The 27,406-nt window shown below is 41.1% G+C and overlaps 1 protein-coding gene across 4 annotated transcripts in view; it reads right to left on the bottom strand.

The window, feature by feature from the left end:
* Ldsdh1 (Lipid droplet subset dehydrogenase 1) overlaps positions 1-27,406 on the bottom strand; it is an 85,792-nt gene that overhangs the window by 14,369 nt on the left and 44,017 nt on the right. For 3 of the 4 annotated variants that reach the window (XM_022077357.2, XM_022077358.2, XM_022077355.2), the window contains one exon: positions 4,932-5,100. In XM_022077357.2, the coding sequence (XP_021933049.1) occupies positions 4,932-5,100 (169 nt within the window). Of the gene's footprint in view, positions 1-4,931; positions 5,101-24,885; positions 24,921-27,406 lie in introns of those variants that run through there. The other variant, XM_022077359.2, reaches the window with a different exon arrangement.

Consider the following 27,406-nt stretch of genomic DNA (forward strand, 5'->3'; position numbering starts at 1 on the left):
ATACGTTCTTGGCAGATGATCCAGAAGTGGTTTGCCATTGCCTTCTTCTGTGTGTGAATGGAGTAATTGTTGGGATGCCACGGAGGAAAACTCCGTGTTGCCTAGAGAACAATTATATCAAGTTTTATTATTTCAGTTGCTTCAAGTTTAGTTACGAAGCATAATTAATGTAATAGTGTGTTTAATAAATACAGACATACCTCGGAGATATTGTGGTTTCGGTTCCAGACCACCGCAATAAAGCGAGTCACACGAATTTTTTGGTTTCCCAGTGCGTATAAAAGTTATGTTTACACTATACTGTAGTCTATTAAGTGTGCAATAGCATTATGTCTACAAAAACATTGCGAGAATTACCAAAATGTGACACAGAGACACGAAGTGAGCACGTGCTGTTGGAAAAATGGCCCCGATAGACTTTCTCGACGCAGGGTTGCCACAAAGCTTCAATTTGAAAAAAAAAAAAACCCGCAATATCTTCGAAGCGCAATAAAACGAGGTATGCCTGTACATCTGTTGCTGTGACGAACCCACTTGTAATCAGTGGTTATCAACACAAGTATAAGGTATTTTATAACCCTTTTCGTTTTACTGTGCATTATAATGTGTTGTTGGTATTATACGTGCTTGGAAAATTTAAATTGTCAATATTTGTTGTATTATTTTAACTATATTGTGAGTGGGCGCACCTCAGCGATTGAATTCTCATTTAAATTAGTAGAGTTTATTTATGCAGTTGCATTACAGCATTAAACTGCGGTACTCCTTAATGACTTACGTTACTTCTTTTTAAAGCAGTCCATAACAGCTGATTTTAGGTCTTCAACTGTTGCTACGCGGAGTTGAAAAATGTTCTCTTTCACACTGCCCCAAAGCGAATCGTCACATGTTTTTAAGTTTGGACATCCACGTCCAGTCCATTGACCAATGAATTTGTCGTCAGGATATTTATTCTCTAACTGGGTGACCATAATGTGCTGGTGCATCATCTTGTTGAAGGATATCTGTTGCCTCGAGGCCTCTCTTACGCAGTTGTGAAGCATGTTCACATAAACAGTGTGATTGACACTTGTATCGAAAAAAATATGGCACTATCATATGATCTTCTGAAATTCCTGCCTGTGTCATGCCATGAGGTGCTAAATTTCCTCATAAAATGAGGATTTTTTTTGCACCAAAAATAAACATTCTTGGATCGATTAAGGTACATAGGGACTTTGTGGCCACTCCGTAGGTATCTAAACCACTCTTGAACTTGTATCTTAAGATTTTATATGAGAACTTCAGTTTCTATAACTAGATTTGGACTCTTTGATGCTAAATTACATTGTGTTATTGTTTGGTATTTTAAAATATTTACTTCTGGAAGCTCTGCCATCGTTCATTAACACTCTACAAAAGGACTGTAACGGATTCATAAAGCTGTACCTAAATGGAGTGCATCGATGAATTTTCCACATCTAACCCTGTCAAACTGCCCCTCTTTGATTTATCACCCACGGTCTGTTGCACAGCCCATGGTCTATTGCTGGTGGGTCATGAACAAAGCCACTTTATCACCGTCACCTAAGCCATTAGACCCTATTCGCTACCAACGCCCCGTGAAGTTTTCATCTGAACAACCCTCATACTTTATTATCCATGTCTTCTCTGAGAATTTCTACTGGAATTCACGTCCATTTATTTATTTTCGATACAAATCCGTTGTTATTCAACTATAGGTATCACACTGCAGAATTGGAACTCATATTTATTTGTGACGAGAAGAATTTTGAACAGTTTTGTTATTAATTAGATTTTCCGCTTCAGTTTATGTTGTGATGTGCGATATCTCTTTGCACCATGCGCCGGTTTCGACACAAAGATACTGTTCGTTCTTAGTTTCACGTAAAATGCAGCTGGTTTGAACCCGATTTAACGGAGGTAGATTCGTGCCACAACTCCCAATGCAGATGGAAATAGCAAGATTCAACGAAATGCCTTCAGCAGGTTCGGAGATTAATGACAATCTCCACATTGTGCTTTCAGTCCGTGCTGTCCTTAGAAACATCGTTTAAGGATTTTAAGATTTCTGTCTTCTGGGTTGTTGCGCTATTTAGATTCATCGCCCTGATGATGGAGGCAGTATGACCTCTGAAACTTTGGTTAACATCGACCAGACTACACAGCTCAACAACCCAGAAGACAGAAATCTTCATACTCATCGCCCTGATGACGGAGGCAGTATGACCTCTGAAACTTTGGTTAACATCGACCAGACTACACAGCGCAACAACCCAGAAGACAGAAATCTTCATACTCATCGCCCTGATGACGGAGGCAGTATGACCTCTGAAACTTTGGTTAACATCGACCAGACTACACAGCGCAACAACCCAGAAGACAGAAATCTTCATACTCATCGCCCTGATGACGGAGGCAGTATGACCTCTGAAACTTTGGTTAACATCGACCAGACTACACATCGCAACAACCCAGAAAACAGAAATCTTCATACTCATCGCCCTGATGACGGAGGCAGTATGACCTCTGTAACGTTGGTAAACATCGACCAGACTACACAGCGCAAGAACCCAGAAGACAGAAATCTTCATACTCACCGCCCTGATGATGGAGGCAGTATGACCTCTGAAACTTTGGTTAACATCGACCAGACTACACATCGCAACAACCCAGAAAACAGAAATCTTCATACTCATCGCCCTGATGACGGCGGCAGTATGACCTCTGTAACGTTGGTAAACATCGACCAGACTACACAGCGCAAGAACCCAGAAGACAGAAATCTTCATACTCACAGCCCTGATGATGGAGGCAGTATGACCTCTGAAACTTTGGTTAACATCGACCAGACTACACATCGCAACAACCCAGAAAACAGAAATCTTCATACTCATCGCCCTGATGACGGAGGCAGTATGACCTCTGTAACGTTGGTAAACATCGACCAGACTACACAGCGCAAGAACCCAGAAGACAGAAATCTTCATACTCACAGCCCTGATGATGGAGGCAGTATGACCTCTGAAACTTTGGTTAACATCGACCAGACTACACAGCGCAACAACCCAGAAGACAGAAATCTTCATACTCATCGCCCTGATGATGGAGGCAGTATGACCTCTGTAACGTTGGTAAACATCGACCAGACTACACAGCGCAAGAACCCAGAAGACAGAAATCTTCATACTCACCGCCCTGATGATGGAGGCAGTATGACCTCTGAAACTTTGGTTAACATCGACCAAACTACACAGCGCAACAACCCAGAAGACAGAAATCTTCATACTCATCGCCCTGATGATGGAGGCAGTATGACCTCTGAAACGTTGGTTAACATCGACCAGACTACACAGCGCAACAATCCAGAAGACGGAAATCTTCATACTCATCGCCCTGATGATGGAGGCAGTATGACCTCTGAAACGTTGGTTAACATCGACCAAACTACACAGCGCAACAACCCAGAAGACAGAAATCTTCATACTCATCGCCCTGATGACGGAGGCAGTATGACCTCTGAAACGTTGGTAAACATCGACCAGACTTCACATCGCAACAACCCAGAAGACAGAAATCTTCATACTCATCGCCCTGATGATAGAGGCAGTATGACCTCTGAAACGTTGGTTAACATCGACCAGACTACACAGCGCAACAACCCAGAAGACAGAAATCTTCATACTCATCGCCCTGATGACGGAGGCAGTATGACCTCTGTAACGTTGGTAAACATCGACCAGACTACACAGCGCAAGAACCCAGAAGACAGAAATCTTCATACTCACAGCCCTGATGATGGAGGCAGTATGACCTCTGAAACTTTGGTTAACATCGACCAGACTACACATCGCAACAACCCAGAAAACAGAAATCTTCATACTCATCGCCCTGATGACGGAGGCAGTATGACCTCTGTAACGTTGGTAAACATCGACCAGACTACACAGCGCAAGAACCCAGAAGACAGAAATCTTCATACTCACAGCCCTGATGATGGAGGCAGTATGACCTCTGAAACTTTGGTTAACATCGACCAGACTACACAGCGCAACAACCCAGAAGACAGAAATCTTCATACTCATCGCCCTGATGATGGAGGCAGTATGACCTCTGTAACGTTGGTAAACATCGACCAGACTACACAGCGCAAGAACCCAGAAGACAGAAATCTTCATACTCACCGCCCTGATGATGGAGGCAGTATGACCTCTGAAACTTTGGTTAACATCGACCAAACTACACAGCGCAACAACCCAGAAGACAGAAATCTTCATACTCATCGCCCTGATGATGGAGGCAGTATGACCTCTGAAACGTTGGTTAACATCGACCAGACTACACAGCGCAACAATCCAGAAGACGGAAATCTTCATACTCATCGCCCTGATGATGGAGGCAGTATGACCTCTGAAACGTTGGTTAACATCGACCAAACTACACAGCGCAACAACCCAGAAGACAGAAATCTTCATACTCATCGCCCTGATGACGGAGGCAGTATGACCTCTGAAACGTTGGTAAACATCGACCAGACTTCACATCGCAACAACCCAGAAGACAGAAATCTTCATACTCATCGCCCTGATGATAGAGGCAGTATGACCTCTGAAACGTTGGTTAACATCGACCAGACTACACAGCGCAACAACCCAGAAGACAGAAATCTTCATACTCATCGCCCTGATGACAGAGGCAGTATGACCTCTGAAACTTTGGTTAACATCGACCAGACTACACAGCGCAACAACCCAGAAGACAGAAATCTTCATACTCATCGCCCTGATGACAGAGGCAGTATGACCTCTGAAACTTTGGTTAACATCGACCAGACTTCACATCGCAACAACCCAGAAGACAGTAATGTTCATACTCACCGCTGTGAAAACCTCAAATCATACATTTAAGGATTTGTTGTTTAGGACACTCACCAGAACAATTTCGTTGACTACTGACTTTTCGGCGCCGCCTGTGAAGGTCTGGAAGATGGACTCCAGAATAGCAAAAATCACCTTGACAATGAGACTAAGGAGGTCAAGCAGAAGAATGGTGATAGAGTAAACCTTAAGGAACATGCTGCCTCCGCTGTCGAGGTTGTTCCTGCAACAAACAACAATATACATACAGCAACTATTAGATAATCATAACAAAAGTCACTCTAAACAACAGATAATTTTTTGGAAGTTAATTTTAAGGACGAGAGGGTAGCTTTAGTTCAAGATCTTTAATTATGGTGATAAGCCAAGGACTACTGTCAAGGTATACGTGGAGCTTAGCCGTCACTTCCCCTATACACCTACACGTTATGGTGTACAGCGCGAGATTTTTTAATCCTAATTTCATTATGTCATAATGGAAGATGCGTTTAAGACATTACGTCCGTGTGATGTTCCACCAAATAACTTTGAATTCCAATTTGGATTCCAATAACACAGAGGTTCCCAAACTTTTATACCTTGCGCCCCCCTTAAAACATTTCATAAATCTCACGCCCCCCTTCCAGAACAAGTGCAAGCAAACAGATTTGACATAAAATTTAGCTATGAGCACACATTTTTTATAATTTTGTATATATTATTCAATGCATTTAATTTAAAAAAAACTGTAATAAAATATACGCTCGCTTTGTACCTGGATTAGTGGGATGGGTGTGGTTGCTTCTGTGAACATAACTTATCATACCGAGGGTGGAGTTTTGAAATGACCGCTCTAAGGTCGTTTTCCAGGTTCATCGTAGAACGATACTTTGTTTTGATGGCTGCCACTGCTGAACTGCCTCAACGAAGCGAAGGATGTTAAAAATGTTTCTCCATATTTCGTTAAAAAAAGTTTTTCATGCAGACAACAGGCCCCCCAAGAGAACTACTCCCCCCAGGGGGGCGCACCCCACACTTTGGGAACCTTTGCAATAAAACATGATGTGAACATCATACCACTTTCTTTTCCTTAAAAATACACATAATTAATAATTTCCTATAATCAATAATGCCGACTTGGAAGCCGTCCATCAACTTCCGAAGTAGGGGTCATTAATTTACAGTAGCTTCGAAAAATACAGGAAATTTTTGAAAATACTCTCCAGTTTCAGTTGAATTTTCTTACCGAACTATGTGGTGTATCGAGTTCAATAGTATTGTAGAATATGTCGCAGAAGACAAAAATAATCCTCACACAACTTAACAACTTCAACTAGAAATTTTGGCAGTCGCGATCAGCGTCAGTGAAGAAACTCCACTTGCAGCTGTGCGAAATTTGCGACGTCGTCTGTGGATAGCCTTGGAAGCCAATGGTGTATATAATGAAAATATTGTTGTAAGATTTGAGGTTTTCACAGCGGTGAGTATGAAGATTTCCGTCTTCTGGGTTGTTGCGCTGTGTAGTCTGGTCGATGTTAACCAACGTTTCAGAGGTCATACTGCCTCCATCATCAGGGCGATGAGTATGAAGATTTCTGTCTTCTGGGTTGTTGCGCCGTGTAGTCTGGTCGATGTTAACCAACGTTTCAGAGGTCATACTGCCTCCATCATCAGGGCGATGAGTATGAAGATTTCTGTCTTCTGGGCTGTTGCGCTGTGTAGTGTGGTCGATGTTAACCAACGTTTCAGAGGTCATACTGCCTCCATCATCAGGGCGATGAGTATGAAGATTTCTGTCTTCTGGGTTCTTGCGCTGTGTAGTCTGGTCATGTTAACCAACGTTTCAGAGGTCATACTGCCTCCATCATCAGGGCGGTGAGTATGAAGATTTCTGTCTTCTGGGTTGTTGCGCTGTGTAGGTAAATTCTGGTTTACCATTTTCGATAGATACATTTTGATTTCCTCATTGCCATCTGAAAAATGACATTCCCTATAATTCGGGTCACTAGACCAAATTACACACCGAGCAGAATGCGACCAACCAGCCAAAAAAAGATAGTCTTGCACATGCGCAAGATACCTAGTCAAGACCATTTCTGCATGCGTTACGCGTGCAGGAAATTGTAAACAACACACGTAATCCGTAATTGGGACTATTGCTTTCGCTTACGAGACTGAACTGTACACGTCGAAGTAGCCGGCATTTTATAATATTGGCAGTTGTCCAACAGAGTTCTCCAGTGTCGTCACCTGAGACATTTCCAGCTCTTTCCATCAGCAGCCAATATGACAGAAGTCCACAGCTTACACGATGTGTGTGCAAGGGTTGGCTGTCACATTCTGACCACTGGCTACTAGCCTGAGGGGAGACAGAAACTACTGCTCTGAGGGCGCGTCAGCTGATAATACCCTCTACAATATCACAAATTGGTGTCATTTCCTACTGAATCCTACGAAACAAAAATTAAATCTTGATCTGAATGTACGTAGTTGGTCGATGACAAGGTCCGTTAACAAGTTTTCCTTGTCAACGTGTGGACCATCGGATACAACGGGTTATTTCTTGAGGTCCACAAAGAACTTATCCAGTATACGAAGTTATTTTGGTTGTCTTTCTAGAAGCGTGTAAGCTTGTTGGACTAAAATACCATTTCATCACTTGAGACGATAACATTTATAGACGTTTCGGAGGTAGTTTATGCCTCCTTCTTCACGGCCGAATTAAATAGGCCACATTCAGACAAAAACCCTCGAACACTTCATGATCTGAACGCTGCAAAAATGCAGTCAGTTCCTCCGAAACGTCAGCCGTCTTGTGCAGGTGCAACATCTTGAATAGATCTCCTCCAGGATCATACTGATGTGTTCCTCCACAGTGAAGCTCGCACCGTCTGCACGTCGCATAGAAATGGGCCCCATTAAACCAAAAGCAAGTTGCCTATACTCGTTTGAGTTTGATTTAACGAGCGGAAGACTGAATAAGGTGAGCAATATCACCAACTTCCTTAAGGTACAGCATCATCTGCAAGCGAGACTTAATCCAAATTGTTCTCGTCAACTAACCTCATGGAGTGAGGTCCTTATTGTGAACCTGAGTTGCTGAGATAACCAAGAAATCCCACGCTTGTAACCCGATTACATCGTTGACAAGAACTCCCATTGGACCTAATCATGAGTCAGTTGAATCCAGTCCACAACCTCTAACTCCATAGTTATAAGATCTAACATCCACCGCGTTATCATACGACGGACGCCTACACATTACAAGTGCTGTCTTCCCTTTAAGTCGTAGAACTACAATTTGTTACGCATTTCTCATGCTCCACACCTGTTTTAGCCCGCGCATCTCATCCACATTGATTTGAGCAGTAAAAAGTATGAAGCTCCACAGTGTGTAATTTTCTTCAGTTAATTTACTCATTTCCTCTTAGGCGCATTTATTCTGTTTAGGACCCAGTCCTCAAACACCGTCAAAGTATGCTATTTCTTCAACTGGACAGCAGAAACTTGAAACCCGTTCAAAACAACGGGAAAAAATTTGAATCTTCACTTTTTACCGTCGTTTCCAAAGACCCTGTTAAAAGGCCCAGTTTCAGGGAGACATAATATCACCCCATCGCAGAACACCCGTTTCCGGTAGTGGTCGTATTATTATTTTTTATTATTATTTATTATTAACTGCAAATGGGTTTTTACCCTGTGGCAGTGATGCTACAATAATACAGAACAAAACAATAAGACAAAAAACATAAGACACAACAAAAACAATGAGACACAACAAAACATAAGACAAAAACAATGAGACACAACAAAACAATGAGACAGAACAAAACATAAGACACAACAAAACAACACACATCACGACATTTCTGAAGGTCAAGGTCTGTATTTAAGTTAACCGTTTGAAGTCGAAGCTCGTAATACTGAAGAATTGAATTCCTACCTCCACTCACACACATCGCGTCTCCATTGCAAAGATGAAGTGGTTAATGCGGTTTAGGGAAATAATCGCATTTTATTCTGATAATCGACCGAAACTCATAAATACTTTTTAAGCAAATGTTGAAGCAGATGGAAGGTATAGTTAGTTTTGCTTTAAATAACTAATAAATACAACAAGACGGAATGGTGGGTTGAAGGAGGGGTTAAGTGCCCATTTAACGTATTGAAATCAATAGAGACAAGAATAAGAATTTAGATTAATTCATTTCATAACCTGGTTACTTATTTCCCCAATGTTCATTTTAATCTTGGTGCATCTACTTCTAGGTCTTCCCTGCTTTCCTTTAAATTATACTACTACCCCTCATCTTTGGTACTCCCTAATTTATGAATAACATCTGTACATGAGTACAATGTACGAAGCTGTACGAATCCTCATACTTCTTCACCTTAGGTTCAAATATTCTACTGAGGAAATAGTTATCAAACACCAGTCTGCGTTCTTCCAATATAAAACAGATAAAATTATACTTCTGTACATTACAGTCTTTACGTCTTTACACAGGACACGGGAAGACAAAATATTCTGAACTGATGGTAGCAACCATTCTCTGAATCAAATCTCTTCTTAATGTATTCGTGAATGCAATTTTAATCTGTTACTGCCTTTCCCAAGTACCTGAAATGTGACATACTTTCGAAGGGTTTGTTACCTACATTTAAACAATTCTAAAGTTCAGTAAAAAAAAACAGAATAATAGCTACACCAACGCGTTCGGACCTAAAACCTGGGAATTAAGAAACGAGTGCGATAAATTACAAGAAGCTCAACATAAGAAATTTCTCAGAAAACCTGTGGGCGCCTCAGGAAGGGACCATTTCCAGAAGAAATGAGGGAACAATTGTCAGAAAATTATTTTGTAAAATGCAGACTGCAATGGAGAAAGGATGGACGGCTCACGAGTTCAAACATTATGAAAACAGAAATAGATGGAAATTTGAAGACAAAAGAAATGACCGGTTTTAAACCTCCGAAGAAGTTAAGTTTTCTATATAGAAGATGAAGGGGGGGAATGCTCAGATAATGCCAGAAGTAAAACAACATAGTGTGCCAGTCCAGGTCCGTGGTTCAATTCCCGAACGGACTGAAACTTGAGATGAGGGGTAAACCAGGCTTTGGCATATTAATCTGGTTTATATGAACGAAGGAGGTGTGATTAGATGATACTTGATACACCTCACTTCATTAAAATTTGAGTGATTTTATTAATTTTTGGCTTTGTCCAATGTATCACATTGGGAAAGAGAGTGGCGCCATCCTGGCGTGTGAAAGTCTCTTCCCCCGACATTCGGTCTAGTGACCGTTGGTTTGGGGCGCCCTAGTAGGTGTGAAGTGACGATTGCCAGATGACCGCTGCTCCACTACGACTCGGACCAATGAAATTTGAATGTGGCTGTTCGGCACGTTTCCGACGTCATAAGTGACTTTTTGGGGGACGAATCGGATTGTCATATTCAATTCAAAATTCAAAAACAGTTACGTTGCAGGAATATAAAAAGCGAGGTTGCGTTGGGGCTCGCTCTCTAAAAAGTTCGGTTCTTCAAGGCAAGCAGACAGTTTCTCCTCGATTCATTAAATTTCAAGATCAAAATACAACAGCCGAATCATCGCGCTGCCCAAAAATCAGAATAACTTATTGAAAGGAAATAAAAGGTGAAACGTCTCCAAGGTGACTTCGGTGTGGTCTGCAGTTGATCATCCCCACAGATTTCACGTCCTTGGCGCACGGCCGCTCCAACTATCACAGTCCCCGTATAATCCCTGAGAGTCGGACAATCTTGCTCGCCGACAAACCCTAACACCAATTATTATTCCTTATATCCTTCCGCTTTGTATCAAGCTGTAACCGCAAGCAAACCGGGCACGCTACTGGGTTTGATCCCGGGGCAACCAGAGTAAAAAGAAGAACAGTCAGCGGAAGGGCGGTTGCAATAGACACCCAAAACAAATTCTTGACTACCGACTCGTCGTAAGACGAAGACCTGGACAACCATTAATGACACTACTAGTCGGTTACGATCTTGAGTAAGGAACAGGCTATTTATGAGCCTAAATTCATAACTAGAAGAAAGGTTCGTTGCCTGGTGCTGCTGAATTTGTCAGCCCCTACTTCGAAACGGAATATACGTAACTTCAGTTACAGCTTTCCACCGGTACTACACCTACAGAGTCCACTCTTCTAAAACTAGTAAGCTGCTTAAGACATATTCCAATGTGTATATAAATTAGCAGTCATATCGATAAGTATCGAAATCTTAAAGAGAAACACGTGAAGACGACCAGCTAAGGTCAAAACATCAGTGGATTATTAATAACGTAACGAAATATAATAACTTTAATTTGGAATAGCGAATCTTATGGTTTAGAATAATTATACCAATTCTTAGTTCATAAAATGTTATTGGCTTTGAGACAGGTAAGTTGATATCATTGCTTTTATTGAGCGATATTTGTATCGGAAAAGATTATTAGCGCTTCGCGGTAAGTCATGAAGGTCCAGCCGGAAGCCAGGAAGTGAGTGTTGCGTTCAACTTTATCAGTGAACGCACTATATTTGAAGGCGGGAACAAAACCAAAATTCGTCTCTAGAGACTGAGGAAGCCTGATTGGCCCGAAAGATGTAGTCGATGTGTTCAGATCAGTAATTCGTAAGCTGTCGTGTCAGTTTGCGCGGGGCTTCATGCAATTTCCACTTGTTATAAAAGTTACAATAAATGTTATGTGCTTTTAAGAACATCTCGTCAACATACCTGCAACACTCTATTCAGTGGTGCCAATGTTCTGTTCATCTCACAAGTTTTCACAGTATATGTGGCCTCTAATGACGTGTAGTTCAGATAAATGGACCACCTACGTCAAATTAAATATAAACTTCCCAATCAAAAAGAATGCACTGCCCTTAAAGTTCGTAGGTAATAATTGTAACTAGAATGTCTCATGCAAAAAACCGTTATCATCGTAAGCTTATGGCCAATTTTAAAAGACGAGTATTGACAGAAGGAAAGTTGGAGTATCCTGTTAATTGAAAAGCAAACAATATGTGCTAGGCAAAGCCAGTCAGTCTACCGTAAATTCAAGGCTGTCAAAACCACGACTTCAGGTCTACAGTCCCATTATTTTATGGTGGCCTCTGAATTAGCGGTTGCCCAGGTTGGTCGAGTCCACAGTCTCTAACCTCTCAATTAGCGAGGGTCAGTATCTTAGAGCATAAAGCATAGGCTTTTATTTGCCGCCTGTCCTTGGCGAATTAAAAAGCAAAATTGTACACAAACACAAGTCCAGTAGTGCAAAAGGAGATCTACACTAAATCTGAAGGCTTGTGACAACGGTGTATTGTTAAAACAACGAATTTTCTCCACATTGCCTTGATTTTGTGTTGAAAGATACCAAGATTTCTGTCTTCTGGGTTGTTGCGCTGTGTAGTCTGGTAGATGTTAACCAACGTTTCAGAGGTCATACTGCCTCCATCATCAGGGCGATGAGTATGAAGATTTCTGTCTTCTGGGTTGTTGCGCTGTGTAGTCTGGTCGATGTTAACCAACGTTTCAGAGGGCATACTGCCTCAATCATCAGGGCCATTCTTAGTATGGAGATTTCTGTCTTCTGGGTTGTTGCGCTGTGTTGTCTGGTCGATGTTAACTAACGTTTCAGAGGTCATACTGCCTCTGTCATCAGGGCGATGAGTATGAAGATTCTTGTCTTCTGGGTTGTTGCGCCGTGTAGTCTGGTAGCTGGTGGAGGCAGTAAGGACCTCTTAAACGTCGGTAAACTTCTACCAGACTACACGGCGCAACAACCCAGAAGACAGCAATATTCAGACTCAATATCGTGAAAACCTCAAATCTTACAAAAGATACGATGTTTGGAGACTGGAATCTGTCTCTGTTGTAAAGTAAAAAACATATTTCTTTGGGCCCAATCGACAGGGACTAGCTGAATGACATAAAAGCAGGGAAATTAACCTGATGATGGACACAATGGACCGAAATATGTAAGGTGTCTATTACGAGTAGTTTAAATTGATATCAATACCAATGGTCTATTTTAAAATAAAACAACATATTTGTAAAAAGATGTAGACTTCTCTGCTGAACGGGTTAACCTGTGACGACATAAACTGCAATAAATCATGCGGACCTCCTGGTGGGTTTCGAATTGGGTGGTGGCACAGAGGGGAAAGGAGAATTGCACGTTTCACAAATGTCTTCTTTTCTAGTACTTTCTCTCCCTGTTAGCAGCGGTGCGTATCATCTTTCACCTGTGTGGAGATTGAGTCCTCCTTCCCTCCCCCCACGGGGGGGGGGGGCAGTAGCCACAACTTAACTCTTGGGTTTGGATACGATCCTTATATGATGAAAATTTATCTGATTTTGTAGAAATTAAAGGGGAAAAATGTTTTCAGTTGTACTTATTATGCCGAACCTCCCCCACCAAAGCAATCTAATGAACATCCTAATGGATTTTGTTGGTCGCTGCATTTTTTTTTCCATTTTCGAGTCACAATATCAAGATTTCTAATTCGTGAATGCTCGCTTTTAGTAATGCATGTAATTGTGGGAGTCTGGTCAGTGAAAACATGACTTTTGACCATTGCGAAAGGCGCCAGACGTCAGTCCTGTCTGGATACTGCGACCTTAACGTTGGTTGGGTGTCTGATTGGTGGTTTCATCTCGAGAGGTTGCATTGGACAGGGTCGGGTGTCTTTTTCCTCTATGCATGCGACGAGAAAGTAGGTCTTTATGCAAAGCACCAGTTGTTATTAGCCGATTTCAACCAAAATTGGAACATGTCAACAAGGATTAGTAAAAATTCCCAAACAAGAAATTTAATAAAGTCTTTTCAGCTGTTCGAGAGTTCTTACATGTCACCGACGGACGGTCAAACAGAAATGGCAAAGTATTACTGCTTAACTCTCTTCTTATTTCATCAGCTCAGAGGTCGGCAGCTAGCGGTACACGGGCCGTGTGTGGCCCTCACATCTTTGTGCGACCCTTCACATAATTTGGAAAATAACCAATGCAATGGTGTAACTGTATTAGATTTCAAACCGCGCTTTTCGTTGTAAGAAATTTCGAATTGACTCAACACATACAAGAGCAACACTTCTCCTAAGCAAACACTTGCTATGCAGAATCTTTTGGTCATTGAACCGTTCTTAATTTGCAGTAGCTTCGACTGGGTTCCGCACACAGAAAATTCCACAATGAATACAACTCACATTGCGAGACTCAGACTTCATATTATTTCAAAGCACGCATCTCGATTAATAAATTAATTGTAAATATTGTTTTTAAATCACCACTCAACTATCGTACTGCAAGAGATTGTATGTAAGACTTGAGGTTCTCACAGCGGTGAGTATGAAGATTTCCGTCTTCTGGGTTGTTGCGCTGTGTAGTCTGGTAGATGTTTACCAACGTTTCGGAGGTCATACTGCCTCCGTCATCAGGGCGATGAGTATGAAGATTTCTGTCTTCTGGGTTGTTGCGCTGTGTAATCTGGTCGATGTTTACCAACGTTTCGGAGGTCATACTGCCTCCGTCATCAGGGCGATGAGTATGAAGATTTCTGTCTTCTGGGTTGTTGCGCTGTGTAGTCTGGTAGATGTTTACCAACGTTTCGGAGGTCATACTGCCTCCGTCATCGCCCTGATGACGGAGGCAGTATGACCTCTGAAACGTTGGTTAACATCGACCAGACTACACAGCGCAACAACCCAAAAGACGGAAATCTTCAAGAGATTGTATTGTCGGTAGAACCAAAAATAATGTGTTCAGTAAAAATCTTTACTTACCACAAATAATCCTCGATAAAATTCTTCTTCTTGGTTCCACAAGCTTCTGTAGCTCTGATTTTATTTTGTTTGCATACTCATAATACCACTGAAATCACTGCGCAAATAAACGACTGTGTAGGAAGCCGTGGACCTGTAAACACACAGCCAAGCGCTGGATCACTTTCACACGGGTTCTGGTTTCATGACTACGCAACCACCAAGCAGAGACTACAGCCGCAACTGAAAGTAGGACTTCTTCTTCTCTTTTTGCCTTATTTCCTTCATAACTTGTGATGCTGACCAAGAAATGACTTTCTACCTTCACTACAATCAAGCTGTCTGTCTCCTTTCTCTCTTTCACAGGCTGAGGAAAACAGCTGTTATTAGATCGATTTATTCAAACATCGATAGGCGTTTGCAAAGTAATCCAGTAATTTACCACGCAGGTATACATATAAAATTCCTCTTCATAAATATACGAAGTCTAATTGAAGTAACGATAGAAATTCCTTAGAGGTAAGATTTTAAAAGAAACTTTCCAGAGTTCCCCTCCTTTTTTTTTTTTGCAGACGTTTACAGCGTAGAGACAGTAGCAAATACAAAACAATGTATAAAACATCAGCTAGCGCGCGACAAAGGAACGTAATGGTTACCCAGCAGCCCTGTGGATGGGAAAAGAGATTGTTCTCGAAACGTTGGCAGAAGATATGGTGAATTCGCCTTTCAGCCACCTTACGCGGCTCGTAGCCCGAGAATATTTCATAAATTTGATTACCGTTGTCTCAGACACAACACATTATCTAAGTTTACATGAGTAAACTGAAATGTTTCTGAGGATAGAATTAATTATATCAAATTTACATAAATTCATGTGATATATATTTACTTTTCTTGTAAAGTAACATCTTGTTTGCTCAAGTTAAACCAACATCCATTTACGGGTATCATTAACTAACTAACTAGATGGCTTACGGAAGTCGAAGGTCCATCACCGAATTAACAAAAGCTCTTCACCGGACCCTGTCCTGGGCCAACAAAATCCAGTTTCCTTCAACTCCTATCTCCCATAGATCCCGCCTGGCATTATCCTCCCATCTACGTCTAGGTCTCTCCAGCGGTCTCTTCCCCTCAGGTTTCCCAATCAATACTCCGTGCACACCTCTTGTCCCATCCATGCGCGCTACATGCCCAGCCAATCTCATTCTTCTCGACTTAATCACCCTGACAATATTGGGGCAGGAATACAGATTTTTAAGCTCGTCATTATGCAGTTTTCTCCATGCCCCATCGTCTTCCCTCTTAGGCCCAAATATCCTCCTCAACACCCTGTTCTCAAACACCTGCAATCTGTGTTCTTCCCTCAGAGTGAGATACCATGTTTCGCACCCATACAAAACAACAGGCGAGATTATTGTTTTGTATACTTTAATTTTCAGGTTCTTAGAAATCAGATGGGAAGACAAAATATTTTTAACTGATCTTAGTTAATTTTTTCGTAACGATGCTTTTTTACGGTGAAAGGTTGTTAGCCTTACGCCCAACCCCCAACCTGGAGGACCAGGGTATCACTCTTAGACTAGCACATCGCCTTATATATATATATATATATATATATATCTAGGTTTGGTTAAATAAACGAAGAATAAGTCACTAACAACACAGGCGAAGAATATGCAATTACGTGAGCCGGAGTTTCCGTGGGGCTACAAACCTGTTATTTTCACCGAAGACAAAAAAACCGACTAATTACACTACAACCCATGCTGTATTTATCAACTAACAGCGCACGAAACGTTATTCAATGTTACGTTTTCTTGGAAACGCCAGCAGCTATGCATCAAGGTCAGTTAACATGGAGGATGAAATACGCGCAGAACGTATTTTTATGTCCATCGGGGAAGCAAAAACTGATTCTATATGATCTGAAGCTTTCGCGGCAACTAAATATAAGAATTTCGTATCGTAACCGCGTCGCGTACAGGTCTAGGACAGGGTGGATGGTACGCGTAAGAAGTTGGAGACAAAATTCGAGACGAACCGAACCTCGTACAGTCGCGAACATTCTAGCGTTCTATATTTTCCATCAGTCGTATGTTTCGCACTCCACAACAATGTGTTCTGTTCATTTTTATTTTTAGTGTTCTGTCTGACGACAGGTCCATATGAACAGGATCCTTCCATCCTTCTCTCGGATTGGGACCTGTTCATATACGTTCTTGGCAGATGATCCAGAAGTGGTCTGCCATTGCCTTCTTCTGTGTGTGAATGCCACGAAGAAACCGGGAAAGAAGCCCCCGGAGGAAAACTCCGTGTTGCCTAGACAACGGCCTTGCCCAACACAAGTTATAAATTCGGGCACCGCCGGAAATCGAACCCGGGACCCCAGGATTACAAGACCAGCGTTCTAACCGCTGGACCACCGTGGCCATCATTTATTTACTTAGTGTTCTGTCTGACGACAGGTCCATATGAACAGGATCCTTCCATCCTTTTCTCGGACTGGGACCTGTTCATATACGTTCTTGGCAGATGATCCAGAAGTGGTTTGCCATTGCCTTCTTCTGTGTGTGAGTGGAGTAATTGTTGGGATGCCACGGAGGAAAACTCCGTGTTGCCTAGACCACGGCCTTGCCCAACACAAGTTATAAATTCGGGCACCGCCGGGAATCGAACCCGAGACCCGCAGGATTACAAGGCCAGCGTTCTAACCGCTAAACCAAAAAACAGCAAATCACTTATTCAGTCAACTCCATCGCACCGCGCTGAGTTTAAGAATAGCCGACTGATTTGACCAGTAGCTACTAGCGGGGAGAGCTGCATAGTGGCTCTCGCTTGAAAGGGTCCAATGCATTTTGCTGGGATTTCTATTCCCAGCAGTCGCTTCATCTCACGTGAGCCGCTCACATGAGCCACGTGTGAAAGGGCCCTTATACTTTCGAACACACAAAAGAAATGTTTCATAAAACGGGATAATAGTCTCTTCGGTTAATAGTTACGAATGATTAGAAATTCACGGTCATAAATGAAACATGTATATCCCTGCAACTAATACAAAAAATGTATATTCTTATTTCAATTCGTTGATATGCCTAAGGGAAACGAGACCGACAAAATTCCAGCAGAAGTCGATGGACATGTCGTAATTTATGGCATGTAAAAGAACGTACGAGGGTCGCTTATTAAGTAATGCCCCACATTTTTTTCCTCAGAACATATTTATTCAAGTTGGCTCAAATTTAGTGACAATATAAATCAATGTTTCCTTTACACATACTATTTTTCCACATAGTCCCCATCAACTTGTACGGTTTTACGCCAGCGTGGAACAAGTGCATGCATGCCTTGCCGGTACCAGCTCTTGTCCTGTGCAAGTAGCCATGTCCTCACTGCTTGAATTACGCTCTCGTCATCTTCAAACCTTGTTCCGCGGATAGCATCTTTAAGTGGCCCAAAGAGATGGAGTCGGAGGGTGGATGGGGCAGCACCGTCCAACCCAATTTGGTGATTTCTTCCCGGGTTCTCGGACTTGTGTGAGGGCGTGCATTGTCGTGCAGGAGCAAAATTTCTGCTGGATGCTTGTGAGGCCGAACTCGTCGGACACGCTTCTTGAGGGTTTCAGGGTCCTGATGTACGCGTTTGAATTGATGGTCGCACCTCTTGGCATCACATCCACAAGAATGACCCCATCACTGTCCCAAAAGACAGTCATCATGACTTTTCCGGCGGAGGGAGTTGTCTTGAATTTCTTCTTTCTCGGTGATTGAGGATGATGCCACTCCATTGACTGCCTTTTTGTCTCCGGCTCAAAGTGGTGTATCCAGGTTTCGTCACCTGTAATGATCCCTCAGCATCAAAACACTCCAACAATTCAGAAGAAATTGTTTTCCTTTGAATCCTGTGGTCTGCTGTGAGACTTCGTGGAACCCATCTTGCGCACACCTTCGAATATGCAAGAGCCCGGATAATTGCAATTACACTTCCATTGCTGACTGAAAGCTGTTGGGCCAATTGTCGAGTTGTGACGCGCCGATCCTCACGAATAATGGCATCCGCGCGGTTCAACATGTCTGGAGTGGTGGCTGTGGCAGGACGCCCAGAGCGCGGCAGATCACGGAACTCGGTTTCTTCACTTCCTGAAGCTTTAACTCTCTTAGCCCAGCGACCAACGGTGCTCCTATCGACTGCACAGCTTCCATACACAGCACACAAACGTTTATGAATGTTCACCACAGTTTCTTTTTAAGCAAAAAAGAATTCAATTACAGCTCGTTGCTTGTAACGAGAGTCGTTCACAGACGCCATTTTAACAGTTCACTACAGCTCCGCCATCGGTTGGATTCATTTGAAACTCCGTACACGAACGCGAGAAACATCAAATATCAAGCATGTAAAAGTACACTTTTCTATCTTCATTATTAACTGAGAAAAAAAATGTGGGGCATTATTTAATGAGCGACCCTCTTCTGGGTTATTGCGCCGTGTAGTCTGGTAGATTTCCACCAACGTTTCAGAGGTCGTATTGCCTCCATCATCAGGGTCACCTTACGAGCATGAACGAGATGTTTCGTAAGCAAAAAATTCAGCGGAAGTTTCTCTACTACGTTTCTCCTCATTCTCTACTAGATGGCTCTAGCCGACAATTCAGAATTGAGTAGGAATTGTGTAGATGGAGTGGGCTGGTCACTCACTACTCACAAATGCACACTTCAAAGACTAAGAAACCTCCGAAAGGAGGCGGCGACCCACAGGAAGAAGCGATGTGAGGCAATTGTGTGCCTATAAACTGAATGTTCATTTTGATTGTTGTTTGTAATTGTCTAATCACAATAAAATATTTTATTAAATATTAAAATATTAAAATATTATTACTATAATTAACATTTAATATTTAAATATTTAAAATATATTAAAATGATGCTCTTTCTATCGAAATGTTCGATTTACAATTAGAGCATTATCATTTTCACGACATGTTTCGGTTTTCAATGAACCATCTTCAGGTGTATAATCGATATAAATTTAAATGTAATATTCTAAATGCAATCCTTCGTCAGATGTCCATTAAATATCGGAAAGTTATCCTCTTCTAGATCAGTTGTACTTTGTTATCACATTCAATGTTGTTTCGTAAATGTATGTGGCGTATAGCGTGATCTTGCGTGGGTGAAATGTTTGTAGTGGTTTTTTTATAATCGCCCTGTAAATTAAATAATAATTTTATAAAGACTAAATGAATATTATTTTGATTTTAATATGTTGGATGATGTATACCATCAACGACAGCAAAGAAAATTATGCCAAAACGAGAGTTTAACTTGAAATGATGGACACGAAAGAAACGTGAGGTCGAACTAAGCGCACAGAAAACATCATGTTCCTCCGCACGTTCGAGATATAATAATTAAAATTACATAACCCACGGCATCGTGTTTTGCGTCGAGTAGCCAGTCACGAAACAAGAAACTGTAAGTTTGTTTTTTTCAGCAACATTAATCAAGTGACTGCGATATATGAGTTATCTTGCGTAATACTTTGACTGCCATGGTCATATCATTTATACACTAGTGATGAGTTATACTGCTCTTCTGTGAACACAGGTTTGACTGTGATTGCTCACTCTCAATCACAGTGATCTTACGCAGTGAAACAGTGATCGAGATGCAAGCATGCATTTAACATTCTGTCACGGCTGTGATTTACCTCATCGCTCCATTGGTAACACTGACTGTGCTGTCTGTTGCTGCTCTGTTTACGTGTGATTACAGTACAGCTGATGTTACGAATACTAAAATTACAGAAATTAACATGTCGAAAATTCAGAATGTGTAAGTTGTATTTGAAATAATGGTTATTTAAAAGGTAAAATAAAATTACTTTATTACAAGAATATTGTATTTAATACTTTGTATCTAAAATGAAAGTTTACAGTTAGGTTAGGTGTACGCCTAACTTTATTTAAACTAATATTCTTTTCAAAATATAACATTTCCTATACAATATTGTATGTTGCAAGCAATCAGCCATTTTGGAAACTGAACACAAGGTAAATACATTAGAATTGTATAATAATATTATTTAAAGATAGCAGTACCGGTAGGCCTATAGCAACTTGTATAGTCAAATGCATTATTATTATGCTCCATGTATGATGATATGGACAATATAATTTATTTAATATACATTATAAAACAATCAAGTTTTAAATTAAACAAAATGTATAGAAATCGTTTATTTAATATTTACAGACAGTAGAACTGAGCTGTCAAAATACTGTAGTGTCCCGTTTTCTCACTAGGATGCGCTAGGATGCATAAGAAATTAAGAATCACTGTGATCACTGTTTAGTGAGCACTTCAACCACTGCAGTGATCGTGATTTTCTGATCACAGTGACAAAATCACAGGTCACTGTTTATCGCTCATCACTATTATACACAGCCATTCAAGAATAATGCGACAGGCCTCACGCGTAACACGAAACAGCAGACGATCAGCGTTTAGAAGCTTGGAGAACCGCAATATGAATCCAGATGCTGAAGGATAAAGTTAAAGTGAGTTTTAGACACACACCTTGCGAATTGAACCGAAGAAGCCCACTGGCGGGTTCACGTGTCAGTGTTGTGTTAGGGCATTTTCCTAGAACAACGATGAATTTTCTAATGAGTCAACACGTAATTCGGTCTGAGTCAGGACCCACCATTTCACTCCGGATGCATTAACAGTATAACTAATATACCTCGGCTGTCCATCGAAAACCGAGGACACAACACACGTTGATTCAACACCGCCATAGGCGGAGTTCGCCCTAACATCTTCCACCAGATCTTGAGATTAAGACCGACACGATATGTGGTCCATCAGAAGACAGCCTTATTACTACATCGGCAGCTTACCAAACATTTTAACAATACGTTTTATATACCATTTTATCGTCGATAGTACGATTTTTAAAAATGTAGTGGTTCAATTAAGATTCAAGTTATCCCTGAAGATGGCCGAATAAGGTCGAAACATCACGTTTATAATACAAGTACTGTATTATTAAAGGAACAAGCAGTATCGAGAATAGGATCATTGTTCTGGACTGCATATAGACTAATTAAAAACACTGTAGTTGTGTTGCTGGCTGGTTATTGACAACACTACAGTCCGCAGACCAGGAGAAAATCCCTGCTAGGAATGCGATATACGCGCATGCGCAAGATTTTGCGGTGAGTGACGACCCATCCTAAAAGCATTCGTTCCACAACCACTGAATGTACAACAGACGACAGGCTTTCATGTGTTTTAATGGGGATAGCTTTAAGATTACCTCACAGTGGCACAGCGATTTAATCTAGAATATTATCACAACACTCACAGAACACATTAGAAGTGCGCTCACTACACGCTACTCTTAACTGCTTGATGTTTTCAGTCTGTGTGTAGTAGCGTAAAACTCTGACGTATCACGCGTCCCACCAATAGCAGCCCTCTAGTTCAGCTGTTAAGCAACATTCCCCCCGCACCACACCAGAAACGACTTCCACCAGCAGGATTTTTCTCGTGATCTGTGGACAGTACTTTGCATTTCAATATGATGTCATTACTTATGGTTCATCAACCGCTCACAATACCGAATCACTGTCTTTGGCCGAAGCACAAGGTGACGCATGGCTTAGAGGGGGCATTTAAGAAATATTACCCGCATTTTAGACCTTCACTAGAGAGGGCTGTGTGCTAACCATCCCACTTTATCGGAAGCTTTTAATTTCTTTGTTTAATTTCCTCTCTTTTCTTAATTTTTCATTTCGTTGTCCTTCATTTATATTGTTTCTTACCAAACGTCGCGGCCGAGTAGTTATCACTTCTGCTTCGCATTCGGGGAGGCCCCGGAAAAACATAGTTTGAACAAAATTTTAACGAAATAGATTGTCCCTAGCAACTGAATGTTTTAAAATGTTTTTTTTGTGAATATAACCAGACTTTTCACAATTGAGTTTTGTGAAATCCGAATATTCAGTGCTGTTCGAAACAGACCGTTTCTGGACCACATCCTGAGCCAGTTGAAACAAGTCCAAATATCCAAAGCCTATTTGTTCGTGTAAATCTACGCCTTGTCTCCCAGTGGTCTCTTACCTTCATGTTTTCGATTAAAATCCCTTATATCCACCATGCGTGCTACATGATCCGTTCACATCCTTTCTTGATTTTATCACCCCAATAATATTTGTAGAACATTACAAATTATAAAACTTCTCGTTACGTTATTGCTGTTCTTATTATTATTATTATTAATTTTATTCTTATTGTTAATCAATTGTTTCGTTGGTCCACAAACAGCTAAAAACTTCTGGTTTTTGGCAGTCATAATTCGACTGCTTGCAGACGAGGTGAAACTAACGTAATGACTGTTCAACATGCAACATGTCTCAAGAACGTGGGTTCGATACATACTAGACCCCATATTTGTATTAATTAACATAATTAATCAGACCGAATGCCAACCTCATTGTTTATTATGCTTATTCTGACGTTTTATCAACTTAACTGGTTATAAAACATCGAATAGAACGTTGATTTTGCCCACTAGTTTCCAAATATTCTTTTGCTGTGAACTGTACTTACGGATGAATTCTGTCCCAGATTTGGCTTTAGCGGTAGAGTCATACAGTTTGTCGTTTAAATTTACTTTACATGATCTTACTTCTGTCATTCTTGCCTTTCTTTCTTTCTTCGTCCATCATTGCCATTTTCATCCATTATAGTTCTTTCACATGTCCGAGATGAAGTCATCTCTCAGCAGAATCCGAACGTGATTGTTTGGATGAGATATTATTACTACTATCTGCACTGTGGCGGTGCTGATAAGTAAACATTTACTTTGCACAAATTTCTGTTATTAGACTTCTTTAAATAAAATGTCGTACTGAAAACCGTTACTTAAATGTGTAGACAAACAGCAATTTTGTCATAATGTGACTACCTCAGCCTGTACACCAGTTTCGACTATCCAAATTTAGTTTCATATGAAGTTTTCTGGTATGTTGCGCCGTGTAATCTAGTAAACGTTTGCCGATGTTTCAGAGATGCTTACAGCCTCCATCCTCATAACCTTGATAAACAAGGAGTCCCTGAAATGTCAACAAACTTGTATCAAGACATCACGTCGCAATATCCTAGTAGACTGCTATTTTGAAGAAGTTGTTTTTCACATCGAGGATTAAGGCCGGAGTAACGACACTTCCCAAGTGCTCAAAAGAAATTAATACGAGTGCACATAAGTGAAACTCTTTAATCAGAACGTTCAGAATCTAAACACGACTTTACTGAAATGTGTAGCGACGGTAATTGTGTAATGGAAAGTTACTGCAGAAAGCGCGATCATACATACCGATCTCTTTGAATGAGCAACATCTACTTGAGTTTCGAGGCCAAGGAAGCAGACCTTAACGTTCTTCGGTCTCACGCTCTGGCTACATCGAAGAAATAATCTACATAAAAGGGCCCAAGACGAGTTTAGCACTTGAAGGTCAGAGGAACGAACTCAGAAGCTCGGTCCTTAATCGGTCACTTTACATAATAACCCGACATTTTAACACCCGTAGAGGCGATTCTGGAAGAGCTGAACTCTGGTTGTGGGGTGGACGATCAGTATTAAGTTCTTGGCACAGGCAAGGATTTCTACGAAATCCCCCCTCCGGTCTATTATATGCCTTTCTGGTACCGTACATTGGACCAGGATCAACTTAACTTTTTAATATTTTCCGTCAAATCACAATTTTTAATAAGATAATAAAATATAAAACATTTAAAATATCATTTCACGTTCCGCATCGAATGATCGATTTACTATTTATTTACTTCCATCATTTTGTTTTCTATATTACTCCATATTTATTAATATTTTTCTTTAAATCATTGCTTTACATACTAATATTGAACATCAGATGAACCACGCCATATACAAAACAATTACCTTCATTCTAATATATAAGAGTAATCTGATAAGAACATCTTCAATAAACTGCATAACATTGTAAAGGACTGTAATTCGAGTTTTAAATTTACCAATCTAATTTATACCTGAGGACGGTTAAATATAACCGAAACATGTCGTAGAAAACGTTCCAATTTGTAAATCGATCATTCGATGCGGAACGTGAAATGATATTTTAAATATTTTATATTTTATTATCTTATTAAAAATTGTGATTTGACGGAAAATATTAAAATATTAACCTAATTCACAATATGACGCAAATATACTACCTTATTAACGTTTCCGTCATAAATGTCTACTGTAATAATACTTAAGTTAATTTCCGAAGGTCGCTTTTCTAGATGGTTCTTCACTGTTTATAGGTCGCGAGAGTAGTCGTGGCTCCTAAATGCGCGATGTGTAAGCCGAGAGAGGGGAGTTTATTAGTAGTGGGGGTCGCACAGTCTCAGCTGCGGTGACGCACCGAACTAAACACAGCTAGAGCTACAACCCAACTGAAGCTGACACCCCTCTAGCGCGTGCTTCGGACGGGTCCATCTCATACGACCAAAATCAGTCCTTTGCGCATGTGACACCACTTCTCGCGCGACCTCTAACTAAATAAACAAAAATATTAAGTACTTTCGAACCAGGCGTACAATGAGCATAGTCCTCTTAGGAATGTCACTGACTGGTGATAATTTAAAAGACAGACAGACAGACAGACTGCATTTAGAGTCGATTCATACGTTCGTTTGTTTACCTTCAGTCAGGATCAGACACACACATCAATGATCAGCTGTCTGATAAGAAATGGCCCAAGATTATCTTCGCAGTTGTAGCGTCTGGCTTCCCTGGGCAGTGGCAATTTTTTTTTTTTTTTTTTGGGGGGGGGGAAGTGTGAAGTGCCCACGGACAGGAGAATGTCCGAGAAAGTTGTTCAAACATTGTTAAAGAACTTTCGATCATTCACAACTAAGCAAATTTTATATACAAGTTACACCGAAGTATACAACATTAACCAAGGTCGTGGTGAAGCCAACCCTCTAAGGGGTGCAAAACCTGGTCCTCCAGGTTGGGGGTTGGGCGTGGGGCTGACTACACTACTTCCTCGTAAAAATTATTAAATTGAGAAGCCTTTAAAAGATAGAGCCGGACGGAAAAACCTTCTACAACCGAGCAAGAAAATTTGAATGGATCTAGAGTGATAAGTTTTGGTAACCGACATCGAATGAACATTGGAGAAACGCTGTTCCCACACAAAGACATTCAAAGGGGACATGGAGGACTCCAGATGGAGGAAAAGTGGATCAAACAGACCACGTTGTAATCGTAAGCACCAGTCAGGCCTTCTGTTTCAGAGGGGAAAACGCAGACACTGGCCACTACCTGGTAGTAGCAAGGATCTGAAGCAGGATATCCAATAACGAAAAACTCGCAATGCCAAGAAGATGGATGATGTGAGAAGGTTAAAGGAGGAGGAAGTAAGTCAGAAATATAGAAAGAAGAAAGGACAGCACCCACCAGGGGTGTCAGGAAAGTTGGAATGCTATAGAGGAAGCAGTTTTGCAAGCAGCAGATGAAATTTTGGAAGACAAGATGCCAAAGATCGAGCATGTGATGAGGTCACAGTAAGAAAGAGTTAAGCTTATCAAAAAATGGCCCAGAAGCCGTTCACGCGAGGGGCAGTCGAAGACTACAGGGAAATGAGAAGAAGAGAGAGGAAAACACATAGGAGGAAGATAACGGCATAAGAGCTGGAATAACTGAAAGAGCTGGAGGGCCTTGACTTTAAGGGAGAAAGTAGGAAAATCGATGGACTCGTAAATGAAATAAGGAAAGGGTACAAGCCACGGGTGCAGTTACGCAGAGACAAAGGATGTACTTTAAGCAATTTGTAGCACATTACTATTTATTTAAATGTACGAATATCATGTAATATAACGTATTTTTATTTTATAATTAGCGGGATGGTGTACGATAGAAGGAACAGCCACTATCGCAGTTGCATGGCTTGTGCACGTGGTACTGTGCTGTCCAAAGAAAAGTTAACAGATGTCGGTGTTTCAACGGTGGTTTCTTGAATTTTAATTTGTGTTTTTCATCAGAATGGATAATTTTGATTCTGCCAAACGAACACCGCGCGCGTTTAGCAAATATTTCAAGTAAAATGCTTCACTCTTATACCTAGAACTATTCGTGTACTACGTTAAGCAGCCTCAAGGAATAGGCCTGACAATCAATGCCCAGAAAACATCGTTTGAAATGGCGAGTGTTTGAAAGAGTACGTGCATTTAAAAACCTCGGATCAGTACTGACAGAGGACAACATTTCTGAAGAGGTGAAACACAGAATAAATGTGGAAAATAGGAGTTATTTTGGTCTGAGATTGCAGCACATAAAACAAGAGACAAAAATTAAACTCTACAAACAGCTTATAAGACCCATCCTAACTTCTGGTTGTGAAAGTTGGGCCTTTAACAAAGGGAACCAAAACCTACTTGGAGGCTTTAAGAGAAAAATCCTTAGAAGAACCTACGGCCCCACCCACGAGAATGGTTGTTGGAGAGCAAGATATGAATTATATCGTAATGTAGATGTGATGAAAGAAATTAAATTGGCAAGGCCGAGGTGTCTGGGTCATCTCTACAGGATGCCACATAACTCAGCAAGCAAAAAGCTGACATTCACCACACCAGATGGTAGACGGAAGTTAAGGAGACCTTCATTAAGGTGGCTTGACCGCATAGAGCAGGACTTTAAGAGTTTGGGCATAAGAAGTTGGAGACGGAAGGCGTCGGATAGGTAGCA

This window comes from Zootermopsis nevadensis, unplaced genomic scaffold, assembly GCF_977971745.1.
Source record: "Zootermopsis nevadensis isolate Lab colony 2312 unplaced genomic scaffold, Znev_1.0 Znev_ptg000020l, whole genome shotgun sequence".
Lineage (NCBI taxonomy): Eukaryota > Metazoa > Arthropoda > Insecta > Blattodea > Termopsidae > Zootermopsis > Zootermopsis nevadensis.